At 38.3% G+C, this 17,452-nt stretch overlaps 1 protein-coding gene across 3 annotated transcripts in view; it reads right to left on the reverse strand.

The window, feature by feature from the left end:
* CEP112 (centrosomal protein 112) overlaps nt 1-17,452 on the reverse strand; it is a 171,843-nt gene that overhangs the window by 102,335 nt on the left and 52,056 nt on the right. For all 3 annotated transcript variants that reach the window (XM_056330394.1, XM_056330410.1, XM_056330402.1), the window contains 2 exons: nt 3,824-3,959; nt 446-553 (listed from right to left, as the gene is read on the reverse strand). In XM_056330394.1, coding sequence (XP_056186369.1) covers nt 446-553; nt 3,824-3,959 — 244 coding nt within the window. The remainder of the gene's footprint in view (nt 1-445; nt 554-3,823; nt 3,960-17,452) is intronic.

Raw genomic sequence — 17,452 nt, forward strand, 5'->3', positions numbered from 1 at the left:
AATATTTCCCAACCCTAAAATTATATTACAATAAAGAAAAACGTTATCAGCCGGCCAAAACAAGCATTCATATGAACACTCCCCATGTTAAAAATGATAAAAAGAATAAAACGCTGTTTCTTGACAAGAAGAAAAACAGATAACGCGTTAAAAAAATTTCATCTGGCCATTATGAAAATAGGTGTTGCCACCTGTAAGCCTGGGAAACAATCTGAAAGAGTCGGAGGTACACAGGATTGCAATGAGGAAACAAAAATATTTTGTGTGTAGACTCTTCCCCCTCCATCCCCCAGTACATAAGTTCTGCACACCTATAAATTTTGCCTTTATACAAAGAATAGCAGGGCTCAACGAGGACAGGATTAAGCCTGCCACAGGAACCAACCTACAGCTGCATGGAAAGACGTCCCTCCTCCCCTCCACCTGAAGGAGCAAACTGACCAACCTGTTGCTCATATCTTTGCTTGAGCTCTTCCAATTGCCAGGAGAATTCTTTGGATTGCTTTTCACGGAGCGATTTTGATCTGCTTAGATCTGCTTCAACCTTTTCCATCTACATGGTAAAAGAAAGGGAATATTTAATTTTTTTTTAAAGGCATAGCTTGAAACGTTTTGATGTTTCTGCAGTTGTTTGCAAACCATCAGAGAGGTGAGCATAACTTGCTGAGAATGATAACAACACTATTTGTATGCAGTGAAAATTAATATTCAATCGCTACGGGATTATTAGTTACTTCAGGATATAGTGATCACCTATACCATGTCACTCCCTGACGACAAAATATTGGCTCAGTTTTTCACTTAACAGTAGCGAACACCCCATCAAAATTAAGTGAATACTTTTTTCTAGATCTATTTAAGACTCAAATATATTCACTCAAAAATATATTGCCGGTGGAAATTCAAGGGAAATCATGTGTGAGTCAGTGCACAAGCTACACATATAAAGTAAGTTTACATTAAATCAGTAAAATAACTTAAAAGAGAATTATTTGGCTGCAAGTGAAGCTCTCTGAAGATAGTCATCGCCTGTGAATAATGAGTCCCACAGATTCCAGCACCCAGCATCAAGGAAGCGGTTTCATAACTCAATTAACAAAGGCTTTTGTATCAAAAGCACAACTGTTAGCTGTGCATCAGGCGTGTTTCCAGGGGAACATATATATAGTACTATGCTGTGGTGCATACTCATCAATTACTTTTAGATCTGGGTCCCAGCACGAGCAGCAAATAAAGCGTCTCCCTAAAGAAGAGAGGGAAAGGGTGTAGCTGTCAGGAGGACCAGCGCCGCTGCAAGTCCATCTGCTGCACCAAAAGAAGAAACGCATGAATTCCTGAACCACAAGCCAAAATCCTGTTTGGCCTGAGGGAATGTTCTGTCTTCAACAGATGTCTTTGCCAGTCGGCCTGGACATCACTTCTAAGCTAGGGAAAGAGGAGAAAAGTCATTACTCGGAGTGGGAAGAGCATTTCATTGGAAAATACTGCAGCAAGAAAGGAAGATACGGGACTAGGAATAGTTGGCCAGAGCAAAAGTGGAAAAACAGAATAGAAAGGAACAGGTTATCCTTGCAGTAGCTTCTGAACCTCACCGCTACTATCTGCTACTTAAGAAAATGGGACTTCAATGAATATTTTTACAGATAATTTCTTCCACCTCCAAACTTAGTCAAATTGCATGTCCATAGCCACATTTTATTCAGCTCAAAACCCAGAAAAATAAAAGATCTTGTTACTTTATTTAAGCATTTTTATTTTGGGTTTTGGTTGGGTTGGTTTTTTTTTTTTTAAGAGAATGAAAATATTCTAAAAAGCGAAATAGTCAAAACATGTGCAAAGATGCTTTAAATCTATGGGCTTTTGTGCTTTATTCATTAGGTCACATTCATATATTTCCTACAAGCACAGCGAGGTCTCTTGATCATTATTTGCCAAACCCAGGAAACACTAAATCTAAAGTACCGTGACATAACCTATGCATTGTTTGTCCTTTTGCTAGTTTCTATTAGGAAAAAAATGCAGATCTTACAGTTTAAAATGTACCACTTGCCCATCACAGGCATCAGGTGACTCTGAATAATCACAAGCTTGACAAAATAGGAAGCAGATGGCAAAAAACCGACAGAGCCAAACTAACGAATCAAATATTGATTACAAGAACTGAAAATGCCGGACCCCATCCTGCTTATTTTCATAATTAACTTTACCACACACCAAAACACGGTTTTAGAAGCCCAGTATTTCTAGCGTAGTTAAAAGTCCAGTGTTGCTATAGCTACTACAGGTTTTGTAATACATTCCACCTAACCACAAAAACCAGAATTTTCCAATATGTTACAGTCTAACAGGTGATTTATCTAAAGAGTATGTGCATGCAGAAGAATGAGAAAGGACAAAGCTATGAAGACAGCCTCAGTAGTGTTTCTTTGATGTATTTCCTTGAACCTCGGTTCCTGTAGAACAGTACTGCTCAATCGTACAATACAATTTACTATTTCTATATTTTAGCATGCAAGTGGGGAAAAAATAAGCCCGTGGCTGATTCTTGGGAGTCCAGCAAAATGTGTTTTCAAATTTTTTCAAAACACAGCAATATTCTAAATGAAACCTGCAGTCTTTTTTAAAATGACAAGTTACTTTAAGTTTTCCAAATAATTTTGCATATTTCTTTTAGTTTGGATTTTTTCTTTTTTAAGTGAATGAAACTATTATTAGTCTTTATAGAATTAGACCATATCCTTTTTGGAGCAGAAATAAGACATTACTTTAAGTCATCGTGAAGAAGTTGGAGGAGAGTCTCGCAGCACAGAAAATGTGATTAAAATTTGTAGGATTTGTTGTATTGCCCTTATGGGTCTAGTTTGCAGAACAAATCTTGCCTTTATGTTTGTTCTTGCTTTTTTTAATTTTCAAATTACATTATTTGCTGTTTGCGTAGGTCTTAAAACTATCAGTAATGCCTTAGTTAATTTCTCGCTTTTGTTTAAGATTTTCAGAAGGAAAACTTCACAAGAACAACAAAAAGAGAATTTGTTTAGTTATAAGGCAGCATCTTTAGAAATCCATTAGAGTCTGATTGCAGCATCCTACTGTCAGCAGCGAGTTTGGTTATGATGGGTGAGGTTGGCAAACTGAGTATATGGTCAGGTAGAACTAGAACCTGAGTCACGTATTGCGATTTTGACCGCATGAGCAAGCGAAGGAAAAACTCCCCCCGCTCTCCTTCTTTTTCATCACCTGTCGCTTGTTCTTTATTTCCTTTACTGTGCTGCATTTGTAAAACCCCCAGGACAATGGTTTAACTATTGTCTGCTCCATAAGGAATTTAAGACGCTAAAATCTCTTTACATAAGGGCCTGCTACTATTTTTCAGGGACAGAAAAAGGGATTTTTCTGTCCTCCGCACAGGCCTGCCAGCAGCCAAAACAGCTCTGCCCCTGTTTAGGCTCAAACTGATTACAAGACCTCATTAAGGGAAGACAGAGTCGTTCCAAAAAGAGTAGGAAGAGACAGACATTTAAGTGGAAAATTACAAACGTTGCTCCATGGGGGTGTATAAACTAACACTTTATACTCTCACTCCTGAAAAATCCCTAATCAGTATCATAACCGCAGATACCTTTATAACAATGACAATTCTGCCTTTGTTAAACAGATGAAACAACTGCTAACATCCCTTTTTGACTTGCTAGCAAAGACACTACATTGTGAAAGATTTTGATGTAGCACTCTCAAGTGAAGCATGTTTCTGGCATTATAAGATCAGAATATGCTATCCTACTGAGACAGAGTTTCAGAAAGGCTGGCATTGTGACCTTCTCACCTGCTGTTTCATTTCAGCATAGACTTTTTCTGAGTTCAGCTCCACCTGCCGCTTAAACTCCTCCAGGGCAGCATCTGCCTGCTGGGCCTGCAGCCTCTGTACCTCTGTCACCCGAGTCAGCTGCTCCTCCTTCTCCCTAGAAAGTCACAGAAAATTTTCAGAGTTCAAGTATCAAATAAAAGAACAAGTGTGCCAGTGTAAAAGAGAGGCCTTTAACCCTATCAGTATAAAATAGTATTCAGATTTCAATTTCCTGTCCCAGCTCCTGCCAAACTTCCCTTCGCAATACTTTGAAGAAAGGACTAGAAGGCTGGAGTTATTTTCGCTTTCTCTTACTGAATTTTGCACGCCTAAACACGGCGTTCACAGCTGACAAGAACACCTCCATCTTCAAAGTCTGCGCCGACTCGAATGGTTTACTACCCGCTGCATCAGCCCCTGTCTTTAATCTCACCTTTAAAAGTATATCGGCCCCCCGCCCCCCCATATTGCAATGAATTCCTTTTAGTAGCATCATCTTCTCCCATTAGAAGAAACAAACAAAAAGATTATCCCAGTGCCATCTTTCTTCAGACAAGATGCAGGATTATTCACTGCTTGACACACATCAAAATGCAAAGCAGGGCAACGTGTGACATATGGTGCCTTCTTAATCTATTAGAAACCCGTAATGCTGTAATATCTCTTCAGCCTTTAAAGTAATGACAGATGTGAAATCGTTATGCAAAGATATTTCATATTAACAGCCTATACTATCTGACATATTAAAGTCAATACATATATAGAAATCAGGTTGGGTTTCTCCAGACATCATAGCATAACAATAGGAATGCGTGTATAACATTTTATGTACATGCACATATATATACACATACCTAATAAATAGACATCCACCATATTGACACATCGCAAACCAGAATTCTGATAAATTGTAAACATTTAGGAAAATTTGATGTGATTCCTCCCATAGGAAACAATCAGGCAGCGTTATTAACTCTCTGTTACATGTTTCTATTACTGCAGGTCAGTGGAGAAGCCTGACTTTGCGTTAAAACACCGGGGAACGTGACAGTGGTATCAATGGACAAAGCTGGCTCCACCAGTGGTTTGTAACAGAAGACACATTCAGACAGACCTGTGGTTGACATTTTCATTTTACAGGCAGAGGAAGTACCTCATGACAAATTTCCCATTTTGACAGAAATTATTTCCATATAAAACAAAGAACCTGACACATAAGAGACGGAAAAGACCAGCTAATGCATCTAGTCTGTCACCTTGCCAGCACTCAACTAGCTATTACAGCCCTGAGCAAGCCTTTTATAAAGGTCAGGAAGCTGCCAGGCCCAAAGTTACAGTATTCACATCCTCTTCTGTGGTTTCCATACCAGACTGACAATGGGACAAAGAACATAATCCTGCATCTTCACAAAGCATCTGTTTGCAGTGTAGGAGGGCAGGGTAATTCTATTAGCAAAGAGATCAAAGAAATGCCACAAGCCCTAAGTGTATTACTGTCTACTTTCCTAGTTTTTTCATTATGCATTTTTTTTTTTTTAAATTTGATTTTGGTACCTTACTCACAGCTGACAAAATAATTGAGACCTAAGGAGACAGAAAAAGGAAAATACCTTCCCTTACCTAGCAGAAACTGGAGCAAACCAGAACAAAATCCTGTGTCACATTTTTGGTGATAATTCTTTAGGGGGGTTGGTTTTGTGTTCATAGAAAACTGTGCAAATTTATTTATTCATATTTGCCAAAGAGCATCCATCACCCCTACACAGATATGCTTTATTTCTACTGCCTCAGCAATTCCATTTTCTAAACTCCTTTGATGAGGGAGCATATCTGTATATTCATCTAAGCTACTATATTCTCCATTCATTTACGAGACAATAAAAATCACACAGCAAAAAACCAAGACCACCAAAAGCAACACGCCCCCCTCCCGCCATCTAAATTCAACTGGTAAAAAGCATGTGTGGGATTTAAATTTCTACTACCAAGGATCCAAAAGATCAAAATTGAAAGCACAAAACCCCTCAGACATTTCTCAGAATGGGCACACCAACGATGCTTCCAGAGCTAAAAATGATCTGAACTGTCTAGCGAGCTCGTTCTGCATCAATGCTACTGCAAAAGGCATTTGGCTCAGTTATCCCCCCAAAACCCACCTACTGCAGAGCTGATAAATATAGAAATTTTTGTGTTAATAGCTTTTTGATACTGAATGATGGTGAGCACGTCGCTCCTGTCTCCCAGAACAAAGTCTACCAGCAGTTCACAGTAAAGAATACATAAGAGGCTGAGCTATCTTCCGAGACCGACGTAGGGCTCAGCATCCTGGAAGGGAAGATGGGACAGGCAGCAGCACAGTTCACAGCAGAGCACTACCCACCTGCTCCACCTCGGAGGAAACACCGAGAGGGGAAAACCTCAACTACTCCTCCCAAAGAACCTTCATCCAGTTATAGGCACTGGGTAGCAAATCTCCCTCCCTGCAAAATACATCTAAGACTTGCACTCCACACTGGAAACAAAACCAAACCCCAAAGCGTATTCAAGCATATCCACACTGCTGACGTCAAGAGACATTGGAACAACATTTCTGGTCCAGTCAAATGGAAATGCAACAAATCCAAATATAAAAGGACAAGATGTTGGTCCCTGCGCTCATAGTAAGCCTCCAAATGTATGCATCTTCTTCCTTCGGAATGTATTTTTATTTTGAAATATTATGATGTAAACTTTTAGGAATCTAGTTTTATGTACCTTCCTTTCTTTTAAGGCCTTAATCCCATGAATAAACGCAACGTCTCATTATAACCAGGAATAAAACTTCATTTTTAACGAAGTGTGAGCTAGCTCTCTCTACTTTTTGTGCAGTTAAGATTTGTACAGAAGCTTAGAAAACATGTACAACAATGGGCCACAGTTCACAAATATAAGAAAAGCTTTACTTTTTTTTTTTTTTCCCCAAGACACTGAGCAATGTGCCTTGCATGAAGCACTAAAATATTCACTTTGAAGATTATTTTTTTCAGTTGGACTAGTTGTGGGGCTGAATACAATACAATTACATCACTTAAATCCCCTAAAGCTGAGCCGGCTTGAATATAAAAATAGGGTGAATTTACTCTTTGGCCCCAATTTAAAAAGCAGCAAATTCCTTTTGTTTCAGTGTATAAAGGATACGGCAACAGAATTAGCAATCTTAGACAGCACAAACATCTCAGTGAAAGTTGACTGTGAAGTCCAGAATTGCAATTTCAGAAAGCAGCACTCTGAAGTGTACTGATAAATAGCGAATACAAACATCTTACACACTTCCTCTTCATGCTTTATCATCAATATTTTCCTTGCTTCGTAAAATGTCTTCCAAGAGGTAACAACGAAACACAGTAAGGCATCACAACATTGCAAGTCAAGTTCCTGAAACACAGGGCAATCCCTTGACTTACAGGAGAGGTTCAACTCAAGACATCCCAGCAAATGTAGTACGAACTGGCACGGTTACTCACAGGGTTCTCGCCATAGGAAAGCAAGGGCTCACCAACAGCAAACAACAGCAGGAGGTGCACCTGTCTTGGTCTCAACCTCTTCAACAAATTAAAACATTTCAGATGGCATGTAAGCACACACGCGTACAAAATGAGTACCTCCACAAGCTACCTGTGGACAACTCATGGACAGCGAGTTTCACATCCCATCAGCAAATCTGCACACAAGCTCCCTGTGTGTAGTTTAGACAGCTTGTCAGTGACGTGAAAAATAACTAGATGGTGAAACTCCTGATGTGTTCTTGTAAAAATTATACCAGGCTTTAATTTGTGATTATGCAAATTCTTTGCCAGGTTTTCAAATACTGCTGGCAGCAGCAAAAAGCTGCTCGTGTCCAAACGCACCATTGTGTCCCGACTGCTGGAGCAGAGCAAGGAATTTCTATGCTAAGGATACATTTTGCCACTGAATAAGCTTCTGAAGCTTAGATTCTGATGGATTCCGCAAGAGGGGAAGGCTTTATCTCTTGTCTAAGTCTACCACAGGTCAGTACGACTCTGGGTTTATGTTTGTAGAGCAAAACAAATCTTGCGCTATGAGGCTGAGTTACAGGAAAAGCAGAGAAAGGGCTGAGCCTTCAGCCCCGGTGATGAAGCCGAGATCTTCCATTGGTGACCTGCTCGGAAAGGCCAGGTTCTCCTGCGGATTGCCCCAGTGACGCTGCATTACATATATACGCTGATCCTACCTATTTGGATTTGCTGCACTTACACAAGTCTTTGCCCACTCCTTCCTCTCCTCCCCAAATACTAACACCTCTGAGGGAAACCAGTTTCGCCACCCAAACTGCAAACTACTCACGCACTGGAAGGCAGCTGAGGAAGAATATTGCTGGGTTTGTTTCCAAACAGCTTTCCTTTTTATTTCTTGACATAAGAAATGTGACTCTTTTACTAAGCTGTGTTGAAACAAAATCAGTTATCGCGATTTGTATAGTCCATTTAGATTTTAACAAAAACTATATAAGCACATGTTCCCAAAGGAGAACACAACTTGCTAGACAACATAATGCACAGATTATCAAGTAGCTAAAAACATAACCTCCATCAAAACATACACAATCTTCCCCTGCAAAAGCAAAATTCAGAAAATTTACTTTAGCATCTCTTGTCTAAAAGCTACAGAAAACACGAGTATCCATCCAGTATGCGGACGCATATGTAAGATTTTGTGTACAGAAATATGTGAAGCCATGATCCTGCCCCGATCTCAGAGGCTCTCACACGGAGGTGCCCCGATGCTGGCAGGACTCCACGCGAACGCAGCAGTTCATCAGTTTTCAGCCAAATGCAAGATCCACTACACCACGTGTTAGCTGAGTGCGACAACCACTAAAAAACACTCCACGCAGCAGCTCCTTTAATTTAATTTCCAGAATGCAGACTATTTCAACTACACAAATAATGTATTAAGGCCTGAAGTACCATGTTTGTAGAAAGATGGGCTTACTGGTTTAGTTTATTGTTACAGGAAAATGCTTCACTAGTAATAGCGATTCTTTGAAATACACAAACCCCGATGTTACTTTTCCTGCTCTACTATTTTTAACCAACCGTGATAGAGAAGTAACAGCTTTTTGTACCCATTCCATAGTGGGCCCCAACGCACCCATCGCAGCTGTGGTTAGAGCATCTGGCTTGTAGGGACAGTTATCGCCCGCAAACAACGAGCAGCAGCGAGGGCGCTCCTACAACACGGGCACCCAAACATATGGAATATGTGCAGAACACTTCTCTGGTGTGGAGAGGAAAAAAGACAGTGTGAAGTCATTCAAGCGGAATGATAACTAAACCAAAGGCAGATCAAAGGAACAAAGAAGAAAGACTGAAATGTGAAGCTGAAATATTTATTGCCTTCAAAACATCATCCCTATCCTGTCCCTGGGCACTTTAGTATTTCGAAGTTGTTAGAAAGCATTCTAACTTGTTTCATCATTTCAAAGAAATAACACCAAAAATATAAACTAGAGAACAATTTCATCTTTCATTCCCTGATTTTAAGTATAAGATGAACTCGTCTTTATGAGAAAAAGCACAAATCCACTTATAAATTGTTTACAGCTTGCATAATTTGAGATGTTAACGTCAAAAAGCTGGTCTGCATGCCTTCAAGTAAGCTATAACATTGAATGATATTTACAATTCAATTATTATTTTAAACTATATACTTACATTTTAAATGAATCAAGAGATAACATTAACATATTAAACCACTACTTAAAGCTGTTAATTTAGAGTAAATAATATTCCACGTGTGGAGTATCACACTTCTGTGAAATAAGAAGAATAATGCATTACACTCAAAATTAGTGGCTCACAAATTAACTAGACATTGGTTAAACACACTAATAATTATTATAACTATTTCTCATTATAATAATGACAAGGTACTGTTGTGCTAGGTGCTGTGCAAACAGAATAAAAACGAACTGCAAAATGATGAATGAGATGTGGGTTAAAAGGCTGGGCAAGTGGTGTAAATGTGGCTGGAAAGGAAAACGTTATAATTTCACTCAACACTGCAGAAACAGTCTCCAAGATTTAGATACAGCACATATATGAAAGGCCACAGAGGCTCAGTTATCAAGAGAGGAGGATTAGCACAGAGATTAATAGTCATGGCTTTTACATGCTGAGATGACAGCTAAACCTCAACAAGGAGAACATGGAGGGGAGAATTAGAGAGACGGGGGCAGATAATGGCTCAGAAAAAAGGAGACAAGACTGTAATTAAAAGGTGGACCAGAAGTCAGCTGCACAGATAATAAATAGATTCACGAGATACCCAGAGAACAGGGGCAAAGGACGAAAAGATAGGGATCAGAGCACAGTGCTGCGGCACAGGAAGGTGGAGAGCGAAGAAAATAAACCACCCAAAGGGCAAACTATGGGAGCGATCACCAGGCAGGGGAGGAGAGCCAGGCAAGAAGAATCACTAAACACTAACAAAGACCAGCCCAAGATGTGTTATGAGTGGCAGGGCCAACAGTGGCTGGCAAGTCAAAGACGACAAGGATGAAATAACAGCATTAAGACTACCTCCAGTTTTTCCAATACAGAATTCTAAATGAAACATCTAATTACTTCAGCTTAAAAATACACCGGGTTTATTAGTTCAAAGAGCAGCTGCTAAAAACATCCTGGGTCAAAAAGCCTTTAAGAAAATATTTTCCCAACAATCCCGTTTCTCTTCTACCCTCAGACAACGATGGCTACCCCAGCACACACCAGTTTTGAATGGTTTTTGAAGCGAAAAAGCAAACACGCCGCATGCCTGTACAAGGAGGTACAAGGATACAGTCTTCATTCTGTCATTCTACATATTTAAAGTAACCATTTTTATGGCTAAAATAATTGTACCATTATAGGTTAGGAGTCAGAATAATAATATGCATGCTGTAATGGACAACAGAGTAACAATGAGTATCTACTCAGCTCATCAGTTTCTAAGGGGCTGGTATGGTGGACATGGATTTTCACACTATTTTTTCCAGTAAAAGTACTGTTTGAAAGATCAGTTCCTCAGTGAAGGCTCGTTGTGTTCTTGAAGAAGCTGGAGGAAAGCTGTACAAACTATGTAAAAAGTAAACTTAAGATTAGCAAGTGTAATTGAAGTCTAGCAATCGCAATCATCTAGCAACAGCAACTAAAGGAACAAAGTTATTCCTCGTACTATTTTTGTAGATAGTTTTTAAGTGACCCAAACAAGGTGACAGCCTGAAACATTTTATGCTCATTGAAAATCAGCAACTGAATTCAATCAGCTGTCAGACTTTCTTTAGCTCTTCTCATTTCATCAGTGTTATGGGCATTATGTAGTCTTGAAATACGCTGCACTGAATCTAAAAGATACACTAATGTGAAAGGGAAGCCTTTCAGAATACTAAGGGAACAATTCTGACATTTACGTTAATTAGTTGCATATTCATTTAGTGAAGTCAAAAGCTACAGCCTTTAATTACATTAATTACTAGAATAGCAATTTACAGCAGCTAACCTAAGTGTTATAGCATGGTACGCTTCATCTCACAAGGCAATACTTTTCATTTCATACAGCTGTATATTGCATCGAAACATTTTCGTAGTTGGTACCATTAATAAGATGTCACATGACACCTCTATAACCATCTTGAGGGACATAACAGTCCCATAGACAAGGATTAAAAATCAACTGTAACTTTTTTTTTGTACAACTGGAGCTTTCCTTTAAATACATATTTCATTATTGCCAGTAGGTCTCCAGAGAAACTGGTGAAAGAAAATGAAAGGCTGTAAATAGTTAATAGAACACTTTATTTTTTCTTTTAAGTGAGACTATTAAATAAAGCTACCACATTTTTTTGTCCCCTGTTCATACTTTACATTGTGCCCCCTAAAGCGAGGGTTATGTCAGCGTGTTCACTAGGGCTAAAGGAATGTTTACAATATGCTGGAAACTTTGACTGGTTTTTGCTCTAAAAGGTTTCAGATGCTCAAACAGAGCACCAAGTGGAGAACAGCTGGCTGTTTTTCCACTGATTATTAGAGGAGAAAAAAAAAAAACCTACCAAAAACACACAGCCCTGTTTGAAAGAGTAAAACTATATCCAAACTCCTCAGCCACTTAACATTACCACTATTTTTAAATCACTGTTTGCTTTTTTCATCATATTACAGCTGCTGTAACAAGACAACACTAAACAAAAGAAAATGATGAACACAACAAACAAGTATAAACTCTTAACTGCTCTTTATTGCAACATTTGGAATTAAAGACAATGCCTTCTCATATTTCTTTAATTATTTCCGGCTTTAAATAGTAATAGCTTTTCCATTCCTACAAGAATTCCTCTACACACAAATACATCATTTTCAAGGAAAAATGGAATTAACTACAGGAAAACAGCTACACTTAAAAATTATTAACAACAAGCAATTATTCAGAAACTGGACTCAACTTAGAGGAGCAAGAAAGGAAAAAAGAAATAAGCAAAAAAATTAACTTGTTGTTAAAGCCATCACTCCATTTGTTTATCATTTTATTGATGATTATCATGCAGCTGTATTTCTCTGTGTGCAACAGCATTTAGGACCTGTATCACTACAAGAAGTCCATACAATACAAACCATATAATAATATTCTGAAGAAGCAGCTGTTTAAAAATGAAGTTCTCAAAGGGTTAGGCATAATCAAATCCTCAAGATTCATTGTAAATCACAGGGTTTTAAAAATACAATTTCTGAATATTTTGAAAAGTCCAAATTTAATTTTTAAAAATGTTGGGATCCAACAATTATGCAACTGTTAACTGCAAAACAAAATTATATTTTCTGCTATTTATTCTACCTCCTTCTGCCATCTATCTTCACATTTTTATTTATCCTTGCCTTCATCTGTTTCCCTCTTTGCTCAGAAGCACTATGTGCACCATTTCTCTCAAATTTAGGTACCTTCATTTTTTTACATTGTCCCTTTTATGATATTACAGAGAGAAAAGAAAAATTATACAAACACCATGGGAATTCTGCAAGACATTACTAATCTCAAAGACTAGAAGGCCCTTACATAAAACTTTTGGTCCTAAACTTTGATGCATTTTTATGTATTCTGAACAAAGCAAAAAGAGCCTTTCAGACCAAACAAACCCAGGCCGCCTTTTTGTATATCAAAGAAAACTATACAATGAAAAATGAGTCATTACACAGCTACAGCTGTAGGAAAAAGTAGAACAAAGATTCTGTGAAGGACCATCTTGCCCTGTTGCCATTTTTGTCTTGTCCTCATCTCACCGACACAGGTGAACTGTGGAAAACACCTGGCAAAGCACCTGCCAGAGGCAGACAAGTAGCCTTAGAATTAAAAAATCAAATAAAATACTCAGGGCAGCATGATAACAGGATCAGGGAAACTCAAATCATTCCACTGCACCAGAGTCCAAACCAGATGGAAGCCCCATGGAAGTAAAACTGAGCAGAGATGGGAACGTACGGAACGTCTGCGGAGCTGCAATCCAGCATCCCTTTTGTCAGGGCTTCAGCCTGAGGCTGCAGCACAATTATAATCAGATTTCTTCTTGCAGAACGTACTGACACTACCTGCTGCTTTTCAGTAAGCGCGATGTCAGAGCCATTCTCCTCAGGCTTTACAAGTATCAGTATGGAGTTTAAAACCGCAGGACAAGCCTGATGAGCTCCAGCTCCATTGCTGCATCTACCTTGTGACGATGCCAGGTAGGGACTAAACGACTCAGAACAACCAAATGACTGGCAAATCGTACTAAGAGATGAGAAGTAGAAGCAACTTATTTCTTTATTCTTTGAACAGAGAAATGACCAAGGTTTCAAAAAGAGTAACTGGTACAAAAAAAAAAATTTCTTTCCCAAAACAGCATTTTTCCAACTTGTTTTAGTAAATACAAGCACAAATGCAGTTTTATCAGATACTTCTATGAGACAACACCTTGTAGCAGTAACAACTGTACTATACACAAATATTGGAATTTAAAATATAGATTAGTATCACTGAAGCACACTTGGCAAAGTCCTTTAAAATAGCAGTCTAGCATCAGCATCTGGAGGTTTAGAGAACTGATGCAGCTATCATACTAGGAACGATGCAAAGCAACAAAAGGAGTCTTTTCAAGTCTACAGTGAGGAAACTCCACAGCACCAATCCCCAAAGACAAATCAACTTCTTTTCCTTGACTTTCATGTCAAGGATTTCCAGAGAAAACATGTGCACGTACACAAGTATAGATGTGAAAAGAAAAGTAAATAATTTTCATTTCTGTATTTTATTGAACACGTACATGCACCACCCTTCATACCACACCTCTGCTTGAAAGGCCTTTGAAACGTTTTGGTCTGCCATCCAAAACAAATCACAAAATACTGTGAAAACTGTACGTACGTGCTTTAGAAACTGTTGTAAAAATACAAATCTGCTAATAGATAGGAGCGGCTTTGCTGGTTTCTGGGAAGTTTAGCCTCTCTTTCTTCCCCAGAAGAGTTTTAAACAAGTTCAGATGAGGGGGTAGAGGAGCAATGGAAAAAAAGAGGTGTTGCTAGTTTCTTATGTAAACAAACAATTTTATTAAGTGACTTTCAATAAACCAGCTGCTAAACATTTGCTCTGTATCATCACCACTTGCAAAGTGCTGAGATTTGGCTCTCCATAGGCAGGTTTCGAAAAAAAAAAAGCCAAGATTGAGAGGCAGACTGTTTTGAAGCACTGAACTGTAAATAGTGCGCATGTGCTGCTTGACACTTCAGTGTTAAACTACAATGCAGCACCTGGAGAAGTAGCATTTCATTTCGGTTCTCCTAACATGACTTTTTAAAAATTGTTTCCTTCAGTCACACCACAGAACAGGAGAGTAAGAAATCAGGAAAGCTGTACTTCAGAAGCATAAGAAATACGAGTTTGTGTATGAGACATGCAAACCCAAAAGCATTAAATCAGATTTCATAATTATTTCCGATATGCGAGAACCATCACAATCGTTACCCTGAGAAGCCAGCAGCAGCAAGGTGGTCTGCACTTCCTGCAGGTGACAAAACAACCTCAGCTCTTACCTATGTTCAAAATTTAGTCAACATCTCCATCTCAAGATGGACCAACTTTATATCTACGCAGTCACAAAGGTATTATGGACTCCAGAATGGACGTGGCAAACCCCAACCACGTTACAACTGAGATGGTCTAAACATACGCTGTATTCACGTTCCATAAACCCCTGTAACTATAACTATTTACTTTTACAATCAAAACCTCCCTTCTTTACTGTTTCATCTTTAGTTTTTTATATATTACTACTAACAACATATACATGGACTTCAAACTAAATGCTGCAAAATAATCATTCCCCCCTGTACACCTGGTATCCTCCTTGATGTAGGTCAAGCTGGCAACTATACCTTGAACACTGATGGAGTATATAAATACTAATAACGCACGTGGCCATTCAGCTCACTGTTTGGACCGTAAAAGAGATTTTTACCGCTAATCTTAAGCAACGATGTTCTAAGTTTCTTTGTTTATCAGAAATAAATGGGGCCAGCCTTAAAGTATAGGCACTCCGGCTGGCTGCAAATACTGCCTCGCACAGGGCTGTGATCCTTCCACTGGAAGCCTTTGGGATTACTGCTGTGACCACTATGCTAATGGTAAATTCTGAGTATTTAAATCCTGAACATAATATATACTTATCATCTCCAAAGTCCTTATTGAACATGCACTCTCACTGGTGTTTCACTAAATTACTACTGTAATTATTTGTGAAAATTTCACAATGACTAGGAAGACGGTCGTCTGCAGTTGACATTACTATTTTGGAACCAAAAGAAACAATAAAAAAAGGAAAGGTATTATTTTTAAGAAAACAGAACCTTCAGTATGCCTTCAAACAATTCTACAATCAGAGGGCTGGAGTTCATCATCTTTATTTTGAGGGCTAACATGAACAGAGGTCAGTATTTAGTGCACCGTTTATTGAAAAGAGATGCAACTTCATGTTTGTGATTGACACATCAAACTAAAGCATTAACAGCTCAGAATGTTTGCACCTTTTTATGAAAACAAGGTCAATGCTACTTTTGTTTAGTAATTAAGACAGATATTTACTAAAAACTGCTACTTATAGACACAGCAAGAGACTGTGCAAAGCAGGTCCAAACTGAAGGGAGCTTAATCACAGAAACATTTTAAACTCAATAAAATTAACAGTAAGTGATAAATACTACAGTCTATCCTGATCATTTCTACCATAATGATCAGGTACTTTTTTTTCCTTTCTTTCTTTTTTAACACAATTATTTATTGTGGAAAAGAGCCATTTGTCAGGTCTTTAGGAAAAGTGCAGAAATCCTCCACCTGCAATACAACTGTTGGGAACATTACTCAAGTGATGATCCGGTAATTAAAGTAGATTCAAAGATGATCACAGAAATGGAAATATGAGTAAAAACAGACAAAAAGCCTTTAACATACATGTCCTAGCTTCATTTATAAACCACATCAAGGCCGTGACAGTTTCCAGTTCCCTAAATGTCCACAAGTCTCTAAGCTTCTGCATTTCAATTCTTCAATAAAATGGGAAATATTTCCCTACAGCCTACTACATTAAAATTATGAAAGAATTGGATATTAAAATACTAGCGGAGGCAAAAAGTATTTTTAAGAAATAGGCATCCAAATTTCACAAAGCAAGACACAAGAGATCCTGTTGAGATCTACTCCTGGTAAAAGTGCTGTGTAAAGCCATCATGACCTTTTCTTTCTCTTCCATGTAACTTCTTCAGGAACAAATAGATGCAGATTTTTTTTCCTGGTTTTTTTTTTTTCTGTTGTATTCAACTCAGTCTGTAGTGTGACAAATTGTAATATAACTACACCTCTTTATTTCCTATTCCTTTACTTAAAGTAAGAAATAAGAACCGCAGAGATTTAGCCTATTTGCAACCCACTCCCATGACACATTTTATGCAACCAAACTGAAGGGATTAGAGAAACAACCTTTCCCCCTAAGTAATTACACAGAAGCTTTTTAAGAATACTTTGTCATTATACAAATGCAGTTTAAATGACATTCTAGAAAAATCGTTGGCGCACTTCCTATATAGTGACTTTCACTATCAGGTAATGCCTATGACATGCATTGCTAAACTAAACATAAAACTGATATCTACAAGCCAGCACCAATAGTCATGAGTATCAGAGCTATTCAATTCTTTTGCAAAAATTTGTTTTTGACAGATTCTTCTGAAATTTATGGTGGAAGTAAAAAAAAAAAAAACACCTTCCATAAACTATCTAAACCCCTATTCAGTATTAAAACTCTGGCAACACTATGTTTTTTGAAGTGAAAGGTACTTCTAGTAATGTGGATTTTACTATTCCACGCAATGCCTCAAACCACTTTCATTATGCATCTGTGTGGATATGTTTGAAACTGCCATAGCGCTGTTTGCTGTCACACCACTGAAAAAAGAATAATAATAATAAAACCACCCACTAAAATGCCTGCCACTTCCCTTACTATGTGTCTGCAGCTGACTAGCTACTCAGGATATAATCCGGTGGCCATTT

Source organism: Falco biarmicus, chromosome 1 (assembly GCF_023638135.1).
Source record: "Falco biarmicus isolate bFalBia1 chromosome 1, bFalBia1.pri, whole genome shotgun sequence".
NCBI lineage: Eukaryota > Metazoa > Chordata > Aves > Falconiformes > Falconidae > Falco > Falco biarmicus.